The sequence below is a fragment of the Anas platyrhynchos genome, chromosome 3, assembly GCF_047663525.1.
Source record: "Anas platyrhynchos isolate ZD024472 breed Pekin duck chromosome 3, IASCAAS_PekinDuck_T2T, whole genome shotgun sequence".
Classification (NCBI taxonomy): domain Eukaryota; kingdom Metazoa; phylum Chordata; class Aves; order Anseriformes; family Anatidae; genus Anas; species Anas platyrhynchos.
Window position 1 is genome coordinate 14,148,233 of NC_092589.1, and position 18,669 is coordinate 14,166,901.

The 18,669-nt window shown below is 44.6% G+C and overlaps 1 protein-coding gene across 9 annotated transcripts in view; it reads right to left on the reverse strand.

Moving 5' to 3' along the window:
* Nucleotides 1-18,669, reverse strand: part of SHLD1 (shieldin complex subunit 1) — a 50,802-nt gene that overhangs the window by 20,104 nt on the left and 12,029 nt on the right. For 7 of the 9 annotated variants that reach the window (XR_011808020.1, XR_011808017.1, XR_011808018.1 and 4 more), the window contains exon 4: nucleotides 8,051-8,155. The exons of the other annotated variants lie outside the window; for them this stretch is intronic. Coding sequence is in view for 4 of the 7 variants with exons in the window: in XM_072035338.1 (XP_071891439.1) it covers nucleotides 8,051-8,155 (105 nt within the window). In the remaining 3 variants the exon portion in view is untranslated. The remainder of the gene's footprint in view (nucleotides 1-8,050; nucleotides 8,156-18,669) is intronic. 9 annotated transcript variants of the gene reach the window in all.

An 18,669-nucleotide genomic window follows, 5' to 3' on the forward strand; every position in this document is an offset into this window, starting at 1 on the left:
TTCCAGCACTTAAAGCAAAGGCGAAATGGAATTTTCGATGACATTATAATTCAAAAAGGCTGTTTTAAGCAGAGAAAATGTGCTCCTTGTGGGTATTTAAGTTGTGAACTGAAAGTGAAAACAAGAATATAATAAGCCCTGCTACCTTGCTGCCTCCCCGATGACACAAAGCAGCTTTCTCACGCCACAACAGGCAGCAGGCTATAGCTCAGAAGGCAATTACCTTTGAGACTCTGCTTTACCCAAGCAGCGATTTTGCTCGTCCACCAGCCCAGGGGAGAGGCACACGGTGTTGAGGAGCTGGCCAGGAGCTGCACAAACACTGAGCAGACTTGGAGGAGGTGAGCGTGGGAGGGTAGGCGATGGGCAGCACGAAGGGAAGGCAGAGGCTGGAGGAATTTGGGGTACGGAGTAAAGGCAGCGATGGAGGAATGGCAGCAGATACAGCCTGGTACTGAGTCAGGCTCCCTGCCTTTTTCTCCTACCTGCTTGTGGAGTGAAAAGTTGGAGGGGCTGGAATTCGCGTGGGGTAAGACGTAAGCAGCTATTCTGGGGAAGCATCAACCTTTCTGCCCAGCTCCCCTAGGGACCTTAAATTCAAGAAAAACAAAAAGCCTGGCAAATAGTAAAGCGCTTTTGAAACGCAATAAGCAGACGTAGCTCATCCCCCTAGACACTCTGCCAAATGTCACACTTGGTATTAAGCTCTGCCCTGCTCCGAGAGCTCGCGGGTTGATGCCTGTTGCGCTGTGCTCTGAAGGCAGCTGGAAAAACCCAGGTAACTGAAGTCTTCTGGAGGATGCGCTAGTTAAACACGCTGGATTTAATAAACACGGAGCTGGTCAGCTACAATACAAACAGCTGCAAATTCACAGCCCTTCTTTTCTGAAGGCCAAGAGATGGGCGCTGCTGTCATCTCACCAACCTGTTCCTAAGCAACCAAGCCCCACAGTGCAGGGCAGTGGGCACAGGCAGAAGCCACGGCAGCACCACAAATACCTCCACGTACGGCTGTGCCCTGCTAAGATCCTCGTGATTATCCTCAGCTAGGCCCCAGAGCACCAGGCATCGGATGCAGCTGCCTGCGAAGAGGCTGCTTGATGTGTAAGAGCACACAGGAACACCTCGCAGTGCAACGACCACAGGTCTCGCCGAAGAAATGGGTAGCAGCATGGCTGGGGTGTCTGAGCTTTTCTTTTCACGTGGCAAGCTCCTGCCTCGGAGCTCATCACCATTCTACAAAGAGAAATCGCAAAGTTAAGAGCTTTTCATGTGAGATACTTAGAGGGGTTTAATTTACATGATTCTGTAGCTAGTAAAAAAAAACAAAAAACAAAACAAGAAGCCTGAAACATCCTACTCGTCTCAAAGTGCAATGAAGAACAGCTTCGTAAGGTTAAAGCTTCTACTCCCAACAGCCACCTTCTCTGGAACAGAAACAGTAAGAAGCACATTTATGTAGCTGAAAAAATCACCTGTCAATTAAAGTTATTATCCAGCAGATGAGGGCTTCGAGGGGCTTCATTTGAACTGCAGCTCTCTGCTGCTTTCCTATTACGTACACAGTCTTGGGAAATGACAGCCAGACTCACCTTGTCTACGGAACACTAACGGCACCGATTTCCAAGAAGAAACTCTGACAAGGCTTCTAAGCTAATTGCTCAGTTTCCAATTAGGCGTTTCAAAGCGTGCTTGCAGGCAGACACAGCAGTGCCGTGCTAACCAGCCTCTCCTGAGCCACAGCAAAGCATCCCAACAGGCTTAGGGTCTTTGTCAGAGAAGATGCAATAGGAGCATCCTCAAACCAAACCTCCGCCTGCTCTGGTGGCAGAAAACTTTTATTACAAATCTACTTTCCTTTAAAAAAATAAAAACGTAAAAAATTAGCAACTTACAGTGTCATTCTTTTCTCCGTAAAAGGCTATAATTTAACCTCAGACCACATTTTTCTTTAAGCTCATTCTGCTTCAGAATAAGAGAACGCGTCTGGTGCTTGAAACCAGTGAGAAAAATTCTGCTCGTCTGATTTTCATTGCTTAAGATTTGAAAAGAATTTTATGAAGGAAAACTGGCGTTTGAGCTTTATGGTTCCTGAAGGAGCTTTCTCACTTACTCACATCATACAGCTGAAGCGAATGGAGTTGTTTCCCTTCGTTTTTTTTTTCTTCCTGCCTAAAGATTATAAATTCTGGTCTCGTCTATTCTCTTTTTCCAGCTGACTCTAGAAGCCCTTCATGAACTGTTCGCTTTCTGACATAAGAATTTTTCAAAGAACCCTAATTAACTGAGAGGGAAGGGATTTTTATTCAGCCCCTGGGTTTGGTTACCAGCTAGCCAACTCCAGAATCAGGAGAGAGATTTGCTGTGCCCACCTCTTTGGCTGAGAGGTGAGCAAGTCCCTGGGGAACCTGAGTCATCTGAGGAGATGTCTCACAGAGACAAAAAAAGGACGCATCAAAGACAACATTTTTCACAGTTCCAAGGTGAAAGATGAGGAAAATAATAAAGGGAAGATAGTGCACTTACATGTACTCTCTAGATGTTGCCATGCAGAACTGATGAAGCTGAGAGCTTAGATTAAAAGAGAAGTTGATTATTTATCTGGATGATCATAGGCAAGTGTAGCAAAAAAAAATTCTGGCAGAATTATTAAATCCCATTCTTTGGGGCTTTAGCAAATCCTTTGTTAGAGGCAAGAATGGGGCCCAATGGGCAGCATATTTTATATTGCAGACTCCCATTTTGGAGAATGGGGATGAAATGAAGAGAGGAAAACTACCTCTTATCCTGAAATATTCAGCAATGGCCACTGCCAATGACAGGAAGCAACTCCAGAGTACAAGTCTGACTGAGTAATGCAGTATCACTGCAGCTCTAAGAATTAAAAACAAAACCCAAAGCAATATCCCTCCCTGATATATTAAATTCTTCGTCTTTCATTCACAGTCACACGTTCTCAGCACTCGAGAGGAGCCAACAACGCTCAGCTGATGCCGTTGGCAAGAAGAGGAACAAGCAGACGGCTCTCGCTGGCGATCAATAGCTCAAGTTTCAACATCACTGGAAATAAAAATCTACCCTCTGCATCTCATTGCGAAGTGATATGCGTGACAGTTTGCCTAGGAAAAAAAACAAAAAAAACAAAAAAAAACGAGAATACAATACTGTTCATACAGATAAAATAGAAGAGGGAGAACCTATCACTACGGTGTGTCTTCAGGGAGAAGGACAGAAGAGAAGACCACACCGTTATAAAAATTCAGCAGGTTTGCCTTATTTACAAACCGTGTGAACTTGGAAAAGGAGACGGGTGGAAATTGTTCTGGGTACAGTGCCTTCCTCTGTCATTCTAACACTTCAAAGTCCAGTTCATTACAACACTAGCACCCACAAACATACACATAATTCACATTGCAGAGATTCACACATGTTTCAGCTCTGCTTCCAACCTGCTACACTTAGCTCTGGACAAAAACAACTTGAGAATCCATTTTTTATCCAAAATGGCAGTTTTTAGACCTAAACAATACTGCAGAGTGAGGTATTTTCAATCATCCCTCTTGAAATGTGGTTAAAATTGTACTCTCTGCGCATGTTTTGTGAGACTAAGAGATGGATTATCGTATAATGCTACCATTACCCATCTTCACAGGAGGCCTTAGACCTGGAGGCCTGAATCCTGACACAGAAATGATGCCCAGGTACCACAGGGCACCTGAGAAATTGGTGCTGTGGGAAACAGAAAGACCTTTAAGGAACAGTGGCAATTGAAAACTGAGTCAAATAAGGCAGATGAAGGCAAAGCCCAACTTGAATGTAAATTCTTTACCCCCCCACCCTTTTTTTTAACCGTTTGTTCAGCTTTCTGCCAACTTATTTCGGTTCAGATCCCAAATCCGTGGATTGATTGTCAGAAGTGCTGAGCACGCAGATGATCTTACAAATTTAAAAGAAGCCAGAGAGACCTCAGCTGTTTTGAACACAGTTATGCCATCTCAACTTCAACACTACTAGCTACAGCAGCAGACCCCTGTACAGCAGAAAAACAGCCTTTGGGCTCTCAGATTTGGAAGTCCTCACCTTTTGCCTTTGCCTAAGGCCAAACGAGTTCATGTGGGCATAGCAAAAGAGTTGTTTACAGACGGACTTATTCTCTCTAGGTGTGAAAGAAATAGAGTAATTCTCTCTAGGTGTGAAAGAAACAGACTGCATATGCAGTCTGCCTCTCCTCAGGTCAAAGTTTTCTGCCTCCTGTCGGGACTGATCTTCACTAAGAACAGAGGAACATGGCAGAGGTGTAGGTTTCCTGAAGCTACTTACAGTAAGATGAGTTTTAAAACCATGTTTCTTCTCTTTGTTATGGTCCTGAAAACACGGCGTAAGTCAGGCAAAGCCCTTCTTTTAAAAGCAAACGTAGGGAAAAAAAAAGCACAAAGAAATCATCTTAAAAAGCAGACAAATTGCACATACAAAGTCAAAGGAATCTACTCAAACTTTGGTGAAGGTTTGAATGTAGAGGGAGGCATTTTCCCAGCCTCTCCACAGGCCTGATGTAGCTGTGTGCATGGAGAAGGCTATGTACAGACGAAGCCAGCCCCAGAGCACCTTGGCAATGGAAGAACAGAGCTACAGGTCTGTCCTCTTCCCAGCCTGGCCAGGTGGGATGTGGAACCACACAGCTCAGGGCTGTTTTTTTTTCCCTTGCCAGAAAAAGTTTGTGCATCACATATTGATCAAAATTATTAAAAAAAAGACCACTCGAAAACAAGAACACAAGGTTTTGTCAGTATGGAAGCAAGATAACCATCTCCATCTATGAGCTTTCCACAGGCTAATAAATGAAACATCCTCATATCGAAGAAAGCAGAGAATCAGATAGATCAAGCAGTCATCAAGGAAATTTTCAAGAGACAGAAAATGCAATTTCAGAGTACAATGAAAAGCAAGCAAGATATACAAGTTTAATAACTTGGAGGTATTTGTTCATCACTAGTCTGGGGCATTTTGGCTTGCCAGTTTGAAAGTACACTGAATAAACATTGGAGCCATCTAGTTCTCCTGCAATATTACAGGAAAGCAAGTAATGAGCAAAGAGACTGTTGGCCTAGAGTGATGGGCACATTTACAGACCATTCACAAATGCTGGAGGCTTAAGAACCACAAGGGCTTCTTCTTAATTATCTGCATGGCGCTTGGGGAATCACTGAAAAGCTCTTCCATCAGCAGCAGCTCGATAGAAAATTAGGTTTTGAACAGAAGTGTTTTGCCATTTAATCAGTCGGCTTTCTGCAGGAATTGCTGTGCTGCTGCAAAGCCGAGCACCTGAAACCCGAAATTGGAAGTGGTTATCACATAAGAAATACATCAGGAGTGAATCTTTGGGCCCTTAATGAGCTGCCCTCAACTGTCAGACCTCACGTCTCAGGCAGTGTCGTAGCTGTGGGCATCCACGAGGCTCTGAAGGGGTTGAAAAGACAGAGGGACAGGGCACAAGGGAGAAAGTCTTTAAAAACAGCATGACTTTAAAAAGGAGGAAAGGGAGAGAAGTCACTTAGCAAACAACTACGGCAGTCGACTCGGCTATTTTCTCACTTGTCCTCTCAGCCAGCCATGAGGAAGGTTTGGCATTTCCCTGCTTCAACCCAGCTTTGCCCTCTAAGACCAAACAGTAAAAGCTTTTTGATGGCTTCAGGTATGTTTGCATCCCTTTAGCTGGCTCCCCAGCCTAGCAGACCTGCTTTTTAAGTGAATTCCTTAGCCAGGAGCACTCACACCTCTCAATTCTGCCCCAAACCAAGTATTTCACCTCCATTACTCCCGGACACAATTCTGTGTAAACTACGAAGGTCAGTGAGAGCCCAGGTCTTGTTTAAAAAGAAAAAAAAAGGGGGAAACCCACATTTCCCATAGTACAGTGAGCACCAAGGCAAGAGCCTGATGCTGTGTGTTACCACTTTTGGGCAGCTCCTCAGTAACACCTTCAACTACTGACGAACTGTGGTTACTGATAGTTACTGCAACCACACGCTGATTTTTTTCCACCACGCTTACAACACCAATGTGTAAGTGACACAAAGGGTGTCCAGGAACGTTTACGTCTTGCGTTACTGCACGTAGTTTAAAAATATTGACACAATTACCTGTGAGCAAGAAATTAATTCCTGCAAAACCACATGAATAAAAGGACAGATAAGCCAAAGCAAAGCAGGATAATTCGTTTTATCCTTTAATAAAGATAACATTTTTCACTCACCTCGGACCATGGGCTTGCTTAGCTGAAAACAGCTACTTTATTCAAAAGAATCATACAAGTAACAAGGTAGGAAAAAAATACATGAATTACGACTGTGTTTGCTTAGAATTTCTTCTCCGAACATGGGCTCAAAGGATTGCAGAAACAGACAAGATAAAGGGAAACACCAGGGAGTTCAGAATTTGTGGTGTATTGGTCCGAATCTCCAAATTGCCTGTTTTGTCATTTCAAATGTCACTTTAAACCAACATTACTGGGGCATTCGGTAATTCCTAATGCTCTTCTGTCATCTAAATGAGGACTCGAGTCTCCACATGCAGCAATTCCTCCCTCCGAAAGTGTATCAGAGGGGAGAAAAGATATAAAAAAAAATAGAATTGATTAAAATAAACATGAGTAAAGCTGAACAAACAGGCAATCAACACATAAAAGCAGCTCTCTAGAGTGTTTTTGAGTCCAGGCAACCAGCGGCTGCAGTGCAGGTGTTAAATGCATAAAGATGCTGTTCCTAAAGACAACGCACAGAGTAAGAACAACCCTGAAATCTGGGCATGCGACCAGCTTTCTGCACCAGGAATCCCAAAACAGATTGTCCTTGGATAAGTGATGGGGATTGGTTTAGAAAGAACAAATTCCTTCAATATGATGGTCTTGCTCAAAGTTGTTCTCTTTTTTTTTTTTTTTTAAATGGATATTTCTATCAAATGATAAAATTGAACACATATGGCATGTATGATATAAAGCATATCCTTAACAGTGAAGGTAGATTCATTTTTTCCAATAAAATTTCAAGCTTATCAGTATTTAATTTTTTTAATCTAGGCAGGAATTGCTGACAGTTGTGTTCTAATGTAAGCTAAAGGCTCCTGGTTCTTACTGGAGATTTGTTGGTGGGGTGGGATTTGACAGTCCAAATAGAAATGAAAATAAAATCATAGATCTGTATGGTCAGATGAATTTTTACCCCCAACATTATGATCAGCTTAAGAATCCTGTTTTAAATGCCCCAAAGAAAGCATAATTCAAACAGATTGGGTTCTGTAATTGCAGTAAATACATCTGTTTTATTTATAAACAAAGCAGGGAATTCTGAAACAAAAGGTTTCAGTGAGCATTTTCAACCCAAGTTTTGAAATTGGTCTTCAAAGGCTACCTAATGCTTGTTTTAGAGCCAAGTGTGGACAACTTGAGGAGACTAAGGATGTAACCAACAAATTTGCATTCTGCTACCTTGACAACCTGCTTCCTTTCTCAGTGATTTTCTCCTAAGTCATCCCAATAGCCTTGGTGCCCCCATGCAGGAGGACATTTCCACAGTGTATGGATGCTTCCATCCCTTAAAAGAGGTGTAGCTACAAGGATGAAGCATGCCAGAAGATGTTCATATCCTAAAATGACTTGGATGTGGACATTATTAATGTACAACCAAGGTGAGCAGGTGCATTTCCCATTAACAGAACTAAATAATGAACAACTGTCAGAAAATAAAATTGATTTCTACAGGGTCCTCAGCTCCGAAGTTTTAAAACCTGTAAGATCACAGCCCTACAAGGCTTTTCCTCCACTCTACAAACAAACCTACTTTCCCCTCGCACATGGTTCTGGTCACATCCTCTTGGTCACATTCACTGCTGAAGGTTAATTGGGTCTTTTAAGCCACCAGCAGGTACATCTAAAGCTTCCTGTAGCTGGAACAACGTTTAATGTGTTCAAGGCCTGGAAAAGGCTGGAGTCCTTGAGTGAGCAATTGAATCAGGATATGATGAAGGTCACTGAGAATTAAAATAAAACAAGTACCTGTCTGTCTGCACAAAGGCTCTGGTGTGCCCTCAGTGCCCCCCTCACAGGAACTGATGCTCATTCTTTGCAATAAAAAAGAAGTCAGCCTGCTGTCACACAGACCTGAAAGAATTCAGAAATGAAGGAACTCAGGTGGAGATAAATAATGGTGCATTTCAGGGACAGCAGCACCTGCGACCGAATGCCAACACGAAGGCCCAAACAGAGCACAAAAAGCTAACGGTGAAGCCATCCTGAACAAGGCACACAGGGTTAACCACAGGGTGTGATCCTGTTCTTTTTTAAGCACGACTGCAACATCGCAGCCACGCACTATAGGATGAGTTTAAAAGGTCTTGGTGCATGCTTCAAGGAGAATTTTGGGGCAGAAAGCAGGCTCAGCACAGCACCCATTTGTGCCCTCCATAGCACCTGTGACCCGGGGAGGAAGCCGGCTCTGCTGCTCTGAACCATGAGGGAGGAGGTGATCGCTCTCCAGACCTGCCAGCAGCCACCCTGCACAAGTCATTTCAGCAAGGAGAGGGGGGATTTACCTCCCAGCAAACCACAGGGAGGTCCTGAACCCTACCGAAGGGCTTTGCAAAACACACTGGGGAGCGAGAAGGGTGTTGAAGGGCAGGGAATAGCCAAACCACACGAAAACGCAAGGGAAATTAAATATCACTTATTTCTCCTCTCAAAGAGAAAGCCTTGCCCAGCTCAATGCACTTCCCCTTTACGGGACTTCCCGTCCTGTCCCGGACCATGCATTCAAATAAGATTGGAAATGCATGCAAATAACAGCAGCTCGTGTGTTTTGACAGAAGCCCTGAGCTTTTGAAACGTAATTTACATGAAGGGAGACAAAAGGATTTTGTACTCTTTAGCCAAAAAACAGCCCAAGGTAAAAAAGGTGATTGAAAAGAAATCACATCCTGGCTGCAGGTAAATTATATTACAGACAGCTCGCTGGCCAACAGGAACACTTTGGACCGTGATACACAGCAAAATAAATTTAATTACCCCTAACGATCAGAGAACCTGTAAGTTTACCTGAAAAAATAGGAGTTGAGCTTTTAATTGTTTTTCACTGCAGACACAAACAAAAGAGGCTGATTAACTTACTGGGCTCAGGAGGTAATTATTTTGCAGCAGATGCATCTGTAAGAGCAATCCTGTGACAGCTCCAGATTTAATCTGCCTTTGTTTTATGAAGGCCATCTGCACAAATTATTTTTTTGCCTAGATTTCAGGTTTTGAGATGAACTCTGCTCAGCCAGAATGCAAAACTCAATTACAGCCCCGTATCAGGATCTTGTGATGCTGGAGGGGGAGGCTGCAGACTGAGCTGAATGGAAGCTCCCAAGCTGAAAACAATTTAATTTCCTTTAAAAGAAAAAAAAAAGACCACATTCACCTTTTTTTTTTTTTTTTAATATTAAAAAGATTAAGGAACAGATGAGCAGATTACTGAGCAAATATGAAAGAATATTTTTAAAGTTTTGGGTTTTAATTTTAACTGGAAACAAGCTAAGAGGTATTTCATTAAAATGCTCTCTCCCAGCTATTGTGCTGTTTCATTCTGCAATGTTACCCGACGAGCAGAGCAGCCAGGTAGCAAGATGCTGCTGTAAACCCACAGACTTGGAAAAAGTGTTTAGCAAGACGCCAGCATCTGCACAGCAACTTTTCCAAGGCTGCTTCCCAAGATCCCTGCAGGCTGCGGCACCGATACCCAACTCTCCACGTGCTCTGGGGCAACAGGGGAGAGGAGGAGAGTGCAGCGTCATCGTGCAACGAGTGTGAATCAGAGGCACCAGCAGAACAGACCGCAGGCTGAAGAGCTGCAGCCAAGAAGGTGAGGAGAGGCAGAGGCCAGCATAAAGTCAGGACACAGCTCAAGGTGTTGGAGCTGCAAATTGGAGCATCCAGAGCAGCGCCCCAAATGCCCTCCTGGGATCACCTGCCTCACCACGAGTGACTTAGCTGGAATCCAAGAAGCTGGCTCGCTGTCGTGCTCACGCTGTCTGGCAGAGCCTTTTCTTCCCCTTGGTGTTGCCACCACTCTGACCTTGACTGTGCCGAGATGTTCCTCCTCTCGGTGCACTCTTTGTGCTGCATTTCACCTAGGGCAAGGCTGGGAGGCAGGCATCCTGCCAGCCTTCACCAGCACCCTTTTCACCATGGACCTCTGGAGTGGCTCAGGGTTGCTTGTCTGGCTTTGACACTGCTCCCCCCCAGCCAAGAGGCTTGCCGTACTCAACCCAAGATTTAACTATGAAGGAAAAAAGCAGAATTGCAAGCAGAGTCTCCATAAAAGCAGAGAAATCTCCAAGGAAAGGCTCCAGCTCTCCCCCAAGCACCCATACCCACACCTCCCCGCCTGGAGCTGCACACTGGAAAAGCTCAGCAGGTTTGATTTATCCAAATTCATCCACAGAACGACTACATCATCCACATCAAGTCTTCTCCAATGGGTACTGAGATATAGGATTTGGGGAGGCATCCACAGACTAAGACACTGTGCAAAATGAAGCCACCAGCACTTGCACAGCATGGCCCCCAGCCCCCAGAGTGCTCTTTGCATCAAGGTGCAGCTAACGTACAACAGATGGTTTACTGCATCTCCTTTGTCTTAGGGTGTTGTGGTTTTTTTTTGCCTTTAAGCAGGACTTAACGTGCACCAATGCCCATTTGGGACAGCGATATTTTTCACAGATTACACTGAGCTTCAGGGAATAACTCACGTGAACGTTAGTGAAACCAGAGATGTTCCTGCAAACGCTCCCAGAGGGCAACAAAGATAGTTTTGTGTGAAGTATTATAGAAAAGAACAAAGTAAGGATTTAAATCAACATAGTCATACAGATGATGCTGTAACAGATGCAGAACTGAAGATATTAACCTCTTCTCTAATTTGTTAACAGCTGCAAGAAGAGGCAGAGACCATTACACTCGAGTTTTACTGAGTTATTGACAACCAGCTGTGGTTCTAGATACCATTTAAGGTCCATGAAGAGTTTGGCTCCTGTCTAATGAGTTATTTTCTGCAATGCACACAGTAATGGTAACAACATACCCAGCAAGACCGAGCAGCACCCGGATCCACAGTCGTAGTCCAACCTTGAGAAGAAGCAGAAACGAAGGATGCTCCTCAGCACACCATCTCCTTTCCCATTTTGGCTCCTCGTGCTGCCACAGCCTTACTCCCAGAGCCAAGGCTTGCTGAAAGCAGAGGCAAACACAAAATGCCCTTCCAGGTGCGTTTCTCCAGAACAACCAGACTCCAAGGAACGTGTTCTAGACAGGTGAGCATCTGGAATATTGTGTTAATGCATTCATAATCCCAACCACGCACACTTTATGATCCCTACAGCATTTATTCTCACAGCATTTCTGAAGGCACAGAGAGAAAGCCTGGCAGGTAACACACCTTTGGCAAGCTGTCCAAGTAGAGTGCCTGCACTGCTCACCCAAGTTCAAGTGCTTGTCTGGTCCCTGAAGATGACGGGCTCTGCTTTCTGCTCCGGTGCTTGCTCTTTCATCACAGGTGGAAACAATACTGGAGCTAATGCACAGGGAGTATAACTCTAAAGCACGAGCAATCAGGGACACTATTGTGTCCAGAAGAGAAGTAAAATCCAAAGGAAACACGTTTGCTCCTCCGAGAGGAGCACAACCAACCTGTTTTCAAGTTACCAGCAAACAGCACCTTACAGAAGGAAAACCCCAGACGCATTACCCAATATAACAGCTTTCAGAGCAGGCATGAAGCTCACTGACTGTCTCATGCAATAGTCAAGGGAGAGAAGCAGATTCCTGCAGCAAGCCAGCACCTTGCTGGCTGAGAAAAACTAGGGAGGTCTCTTTGAGAGGTGAAGGGAGGGCCCAGCTACTGCCTGGCAGGGTTTCAAGGAGCTTGAAAGACTCAGACTAAATCTGCTCACAGAGGCTGCTGAACCAAAGCAAGCTTCTTGTCTTCTCTCAGATTTGCCCACCCCATGGCCTTGGGACCACTCAGGTCTTCCTAATATCTACTCCAAGACCACAGAAGCATCGAGATGAACAGGATCTTAAAGCACATGGAATTATAATATTTATAAGGAGGCCAAATTTCCCCCTAGCTCCAAGCAGTTCAGCTCTGTAACGCTATGTTCTTTTCTGTGGCTCAGCTCTAAGGAGAATTTGTGTCTAAATCTGACCAGTGCATTCATTTAGTACCACTTTGGAAAGGCAAATTCTGTTTTTAGTGCACAGCTGAGATGAGATGAACTGGCAGCAAGGGCTCCTGATAGATCCTTTGAGAAGGATTTCTTTCTAAAACCACCTTGTTCATAAGAAATAGCCAGACTGGTTTGCCTTTTTGTTGTTTTTTGTGTACAAACCATTGCTATGACCCCAGGAAGGGCAGATTGCAACACTTCAATGAGAACATAGTCAGATACTGGCATCTACAAACAGCACAGTGGGTTGGTTCTATGCTCCAGGGAGGACAATTTTGGAAAACTAAGAACGTAACGAAGTGGGTTACTAGTTCAAAGGATTAAAACCAACCATGTGATGGATTGAAGGTGGACTACTGCCTATATACCATAGGATTTTGTATCATCTCAGTCTATGACCAACTCTTCAGCATGGTGGACAGAGAGAGAGCAGTTGACTAATCCATGATCAGTCAGGAAGGTTCATCTAGGAAGGTTTCACTGCCAGGTATTGTTAACGTGAGAGAAGCCATCAAGAATTTAAGCAAATGAGTATTTCGTGCGTGTGGGAAGAGCAGAGGCAAAAACAGCATTTTGTTTGCTGTGTGAAGAAGCGCATTTGCCAACAACGCGTGTTCGCCCTCTTTCCCCACGTGGCTTATCTCATCCGTGTGGGTATGACCTTCCCAGCCGTTAATTACAGAGCAGGGTGCTTCCATTCTGAATGTGAGATCCAACTTGCAGCCTCATTTTTGCTTTCACCCTCTGCGAAAGAACGATTCCTCCTTTTTAAGAGGAAAAAGAAAATGAAGAGTCAGAGCAGACTGTTCAGAGCTAATAGCAAAGTAGGATAGTACAAAACCAGGTTCTTTTATATTCCCAGACTGCTGGGCTGAGGAGTACCAATATTTCCTCACACCCAACCTAACGCAGGAATGAAACCCACTGGCGCAAACTTGGTGACTCAGCCACTCGAGCCAACCTCACTCCTGGAATGCTGCCACCGGTTCTGCGGATGATTCACACCCTCGCACATGCTATTAGACAAGTGCCTCCTATAAAATAATAATTAACCCCAATAACAAACATCCTACCACACAGCACTGGTGCAGCGCGAACTGGATTTTCACGAACTATTTTATTTCGCATCTTCTGCTGCTTTCATTACGTTTTAATTAAAGCTGCATCAGGAGAAAAATTAACCTCGGAATAACCTCATTAGACATCCGGAGGAAAAGCAATGTAGAGCAACGTGAAATTCAGCAGGGACTGCAGATGGTGGATTTGTAAATCAGGCTCTGCTTCAATTCAGCACTTGAGCAGAAAGCTCACCTCTTCAAGAAATTACAACTGAACGAGAAGACGCCATGAAGTGGACCTCACTTGTGCCACACCATGACCAGGAGTGCAGATGACAGATTTCTCTGCAGTCTTTATGCAAAACATTTTTTTTAATTGCAAAACTCAGAACAAGTTAATACCATGGAGAGCACAAAAAGTCTTGGGGCTAGGCACTGGGTCAATGCATTACGGCCTGCTTCTCTACTCCAACAATCCCTTTCCTTCAGCTTCCCTCCTGCTTCTGGGCAGGTTATCCCAGGAATTAATGGCACTGCTGAAGGCAAGAGTTGTACCCATTAAAACACTGGCATCAGCTTTGCCATCTGCACAATCAGAATCTCTCTTCCTCCTTTCTAAAGGGACAAGGAAGAAGTTTTTTGCCAGGCAAGATGAGATCACAAGTGTTTCTAGTCCAGGATGGCTCCTCCACGTGTGCTGGGTGGCAGCAGGGCGATGTGGTGATGGGGATACGTGTGTGGGACCTGGCACCTCCAGCCAGGCAGCGATTAGAACAGGCTGTGAAACGCCACATCAGGTATTCAATATCTCAGCAATGTTTGTGTCAGCAAGAACTATTTGACTTCGATCATTCTTATTACCCAAATCAGAGGATAATCCCCTTTCTTAACATTAGCAAGCTCTGAGCCTCGATGACTTCCCGTAGCACTGAGTTTTGTCATCTAATCACCTGCTGGGTAAGAAAAAGCTTAAGATTGATTTTACTGTCTTTCCTTTTCCACATCTTCTAAGCATGCAGATACTTCTCTAGATCATTACTATTCTCCGGACTTATTTTTTTCTTCCATACAAGTTTTGCATAATTCTTTGAGATAGATTTATACATACAGAATGGATCACTAGGACACTGCCAGAGCCTCGATTCATCTAGAAGATGTTAGTGTACCTGTTTTCCTGTACTTTTTTCTGGTTCCTTTTGTCTTGTCTTCTTGAATTATAACCAAAAAACTTTTCCTATCAAGTATCAGCAGGCTGTTGTCCAAAGGTAGGACCTCCTATTTTTGTGGCAAACCCAATTAACTTTTGGAATAAGATGATCTGTAGAACACAGGGAACGCTATTTTCCTAACAGTCAACCTGGAAAAATGAAACCTCCACTTACCTCTGCCCACCAACGAACACCAGAGCACAGCTACAAGTCCTTCAACGTGCTGAAAAGAACAGCAAGCAGCACGTAGCACAAAATATTGTCGTTTGCTTGCCTGTGCTTATTACGGCAGTAAATAACCAGCTGCCTGCTGCTCTTCACATATAACCTCAGTGTGGAGGCTCACTGTAAACACAGAAGCACTGCTCAGCCTGACAGCCTTCCATCTGTCTGCGGAGGAGATTTTATAGACGGATATATGTGCATGCGTAAGCTAGCTGAGGAACTTAGCTACTGTGAAAATCCCCAGCAAGTAACACCACGGAAGGGAGCTGTGATGAAATGAAGGAAGCAATGGAGGCAGGAGGGCTCCAGGATAAAAATTCATGGCCTATAACCCACACTGATGCTGAATCACAGGGCTACGCTGGTTTGTTTAAAAAAAAAAAAATATTGTGGATGATGAAAGTGTGCTATATTTTGTACTCACAGTCTGCTCCTAAAGGGTTCTGAGTCACTATTTGGTGTGCTTTTATGCTGCAGTCTCGTCAGCTGCACACCAATGAGCTCAGTTAAGCAAAACAGAGAAACAGGCAAAAAAAAAAAAAAAAAGCCCAGATTAAGTCACACAGAGCAAGTTTAAATCCAGTGCCAGACTGCCCACTTATGCCATTTATTTTTGTGATAGGTGCCGGAGCTGTGAGGCTTTAGGAGTATTCATCTGGACCTGACCCACGTGGCGCAAGCTGCAGTAGACGCAAGGAGCCATTAAGAGCTGCACAAGAATTCAAGGGCAGTGACTAAACTCCACGAGAAAGAGCAGGAAACAACTCTGCAGCGATCCCCAAAAACCTCTAGCTCATTTTTCTAGCATCCAGTCACACCGTATGCCTGAGAAAAGGCCTGAATGATGGAGATGGGTGCAGCGAAAACCTCCCAGTGAAAAGGAGAAAGCCAGGCTGGACGAAAAAAAAAAAAAAAAAAAAAAAAAAAAAAAAAACTAAGTAAAAACCTTGCTAATACAGTAACGAGGAGACAGCCTTCATTACTGTACAAGCTCAGTGCCCAGGCCGTGCAGGTACTTCACGTAGGCTCATAACTTATCTCACCGACATTCAGACAAGCTCAAGAGACATCCATATTTCAGCACGTGGTGCTCTGGCACATGTTGCTTACATAAGCTGTCCCTGTAAATTGGAAATAAAAGAACATCCCTGATTATTTATTTATGCAGCTCCGGGAGGCTGTTTGCTATCTCAGCAGTAACCCTGACGGATTACATAAAAGCAGGGGCAGAGAGGGAGGAACTCATGCACAAACATGCTCAAACACGGGGCACGATGCAAACCGCTGCCTTTCCACGGGGTGCAGCAGAAGGTAAAGCTTCTCAGCAGGAGCAGCGAGGCCGGGTGCAGGGCAGGTAAGATACACATCCCCCAAAGAGGCACACACTAGAGAAAATCACAAATGAAAGGAACTTCCAGCAAAACAGTAAGTTTAAGAGAACAGAAATGGAAACAACAGCTTTTAAAAGAGACTTGGGGAGTCCCATTTGTTATCTAGGCATATGACTAGAGTATTAAATCTCCCTCTAAAGCACAAATGCTGCTCACAGCTGGACCACAGGTGATGCGCCCCGAAGCATCTGAGTGAAGATGTTGTCTCATGAAGCTCAGAGACAACTGGAAGCCCTGCAGCATCCTTACGGGGGGGCACAGCTGCATTTCAGGCTGATGCAGCTGCACTGCGCCCCCAAATGCCTAAACTAACCTGTGCCAGGCACACGAGAGGAATCAGCCGGCTGGCTGGGGATGGCTCCCGTTGTTTTCCAAGGCCATTTGCTCTTTCTGACTGTTCTGTCCCAACCAGACACATCCTTCATGATTTAAATTGGGATTTTAAGCCGTTCTCGCAGAACTCGGCCACCCACACACGGAGCAATGCAGCTGACAAGCTGAGAGACCCAAGCACGCTCTGCAGACAGCAGGGAATGGTAACGCCGGCTTTACATAACGAGGTTATCGAAGCCACTTCGTGTTCTGCCATTTGCTGGCTGCTCAGCGCAGACACACACGTCTGGGGTCACTTCTGCAGGATCTGCACTGCAACAAGACCGTAACGCCGAGCTGCACAGAGCAGCTTTATTGTAAAAGAAAGGATCCAACATCTTAGGAGACCCACAAAAAAGACTAATGAAGATGAAAAGACCTCATGAAGTGTCACGGAAACAGGAGCAGTCACACTCCCATAGAACTTCATCCAGTTATTTCACTGTCCTGATGATTCAAGGCGTGCATTTTCATTTTTCTTCAATGAAGAAGAAAACAAAACAGATTTGGTGGAAAGGTTTCGGTTGTACAGCAGCTCTTGTGCTCCGAAGTGATGGGAAACTTTCACGTGTACACCAGCACGTTTTGTGGCTGCTGTCATTATACTATGGCATCTCCTGCTGCTCCCACATACTTGGTTTTATTGTTCTTGTTTTAGATGTATACCAGCATGAAAAGCCCTGCCCAACTTTTACTGGGACAGAGATGTCCCAAGATGAGAGGCAGGGCGCTTGCTGGATCCAAACAACATGCCACCACTAATCAGCTTCCGTGAAAAAGCAATGTGCTGCAATTAAAATGGTGTTCCAAGGTGACAGGGAAAGAGGAAGTGCTGGCCAGCACCCACCAGTGCGTGAAATATTCCCTCCATCACTGCCATTGCTTCCCAGGCCTTCCCGACCAACAGGAACATCAGGATTGTTCCTAGAGCTTCTCAGCTTTGAAATTAAAAAAAAAAAAATCAAACCTAGAGACAGATTAAACAACAAAACTCCTTTTCCATAGGATCTACCTCTCCTTCAACCTCACAGACACTTGAATCTCCTATTTCCCTTTCCTTTTCTACACTTTTTTTTCACCCCATATCCTTTTTATTGATACTTCAGCATCCCTGCACAGAGCCACAATATTGCTGAAGGGATGGAGTCAGGCTAGGATGCAGATGAGGCTCTCTGCTAGAGGGCTTTCCATCCTAACCACGGGAAGAAATGGTTCTCCTTGCCTGAGTGAGCAGCAAGTAGTAAAAACAGTCCCTGGGCAAAATCAAGCAGATGAGGCAAAGCAAGGAATTTCTCTTGTAAAATTCAAGGGAATCTGATACAAAGAGGAATTCCTCGCTCGTTTCAGATGGGAGCCCAGTGTAGGGAGGGCGGCCATCCCAAGCGGACCTTCATCTTACAGGGGACCATTAAGTTCAGTCACTGCTTGTCTCCTTCCAGCAGCATCAGCCCGCTGCCAACATCTGGTATCCAGTTGCTCCAGGACAGATTGACCTCCACTGATGACTCCAAGGAACGGATCTAATGATTTTGGAAAAGCTGAGTAGAACTGCAAAAAAAACAAGTCTTCAACACAGAAAAATCTCTGTACTACACACTCAGCTAAAAACCTATTTACAGCACCCATTAAGGAGGAACCCAAAACAAGGATGAGCTTTTTGGCCACGTCTGCACTACAATCTAGAGCTTTGCATAGCCAGGAGCATCTGGCTGCCATCCCGGCCTGGTATCAGCCTGGATCTTTGTCAATACGAATTCTTCAGGTCTTCTTTTATTTAGAAGCTCTTCTGTGCCCCCACAATATTCAATGGCAGCACGGTGGTTACAAGTGACAGCTGCAAGGCCCAGGCTTTATACAGCCTAAACTTTGCTCATTCTTCTGTAAAAACCACACTTGGATGGTTTCTGTTCCTGACCTACAATTTTCCATCTCAAAAGAAGTCCGCATTTGCACTTCAGAGGGTAGAAAATGATTCATAAAGAACTGAACAGCGTCTCGTTCTCTGTCATTTACGTCCAGGATTTAATTCCTTTTTTAAAGAGCTAAGACTCAGTGAGGAGCCTGGGAAGATAAAATCGCATTGGCATACGTACGTACAAAATCGCCTCGCAGCCACCTGAGTAACAATTGCCACAATGAAATTACTGCAGCTGGAATTGG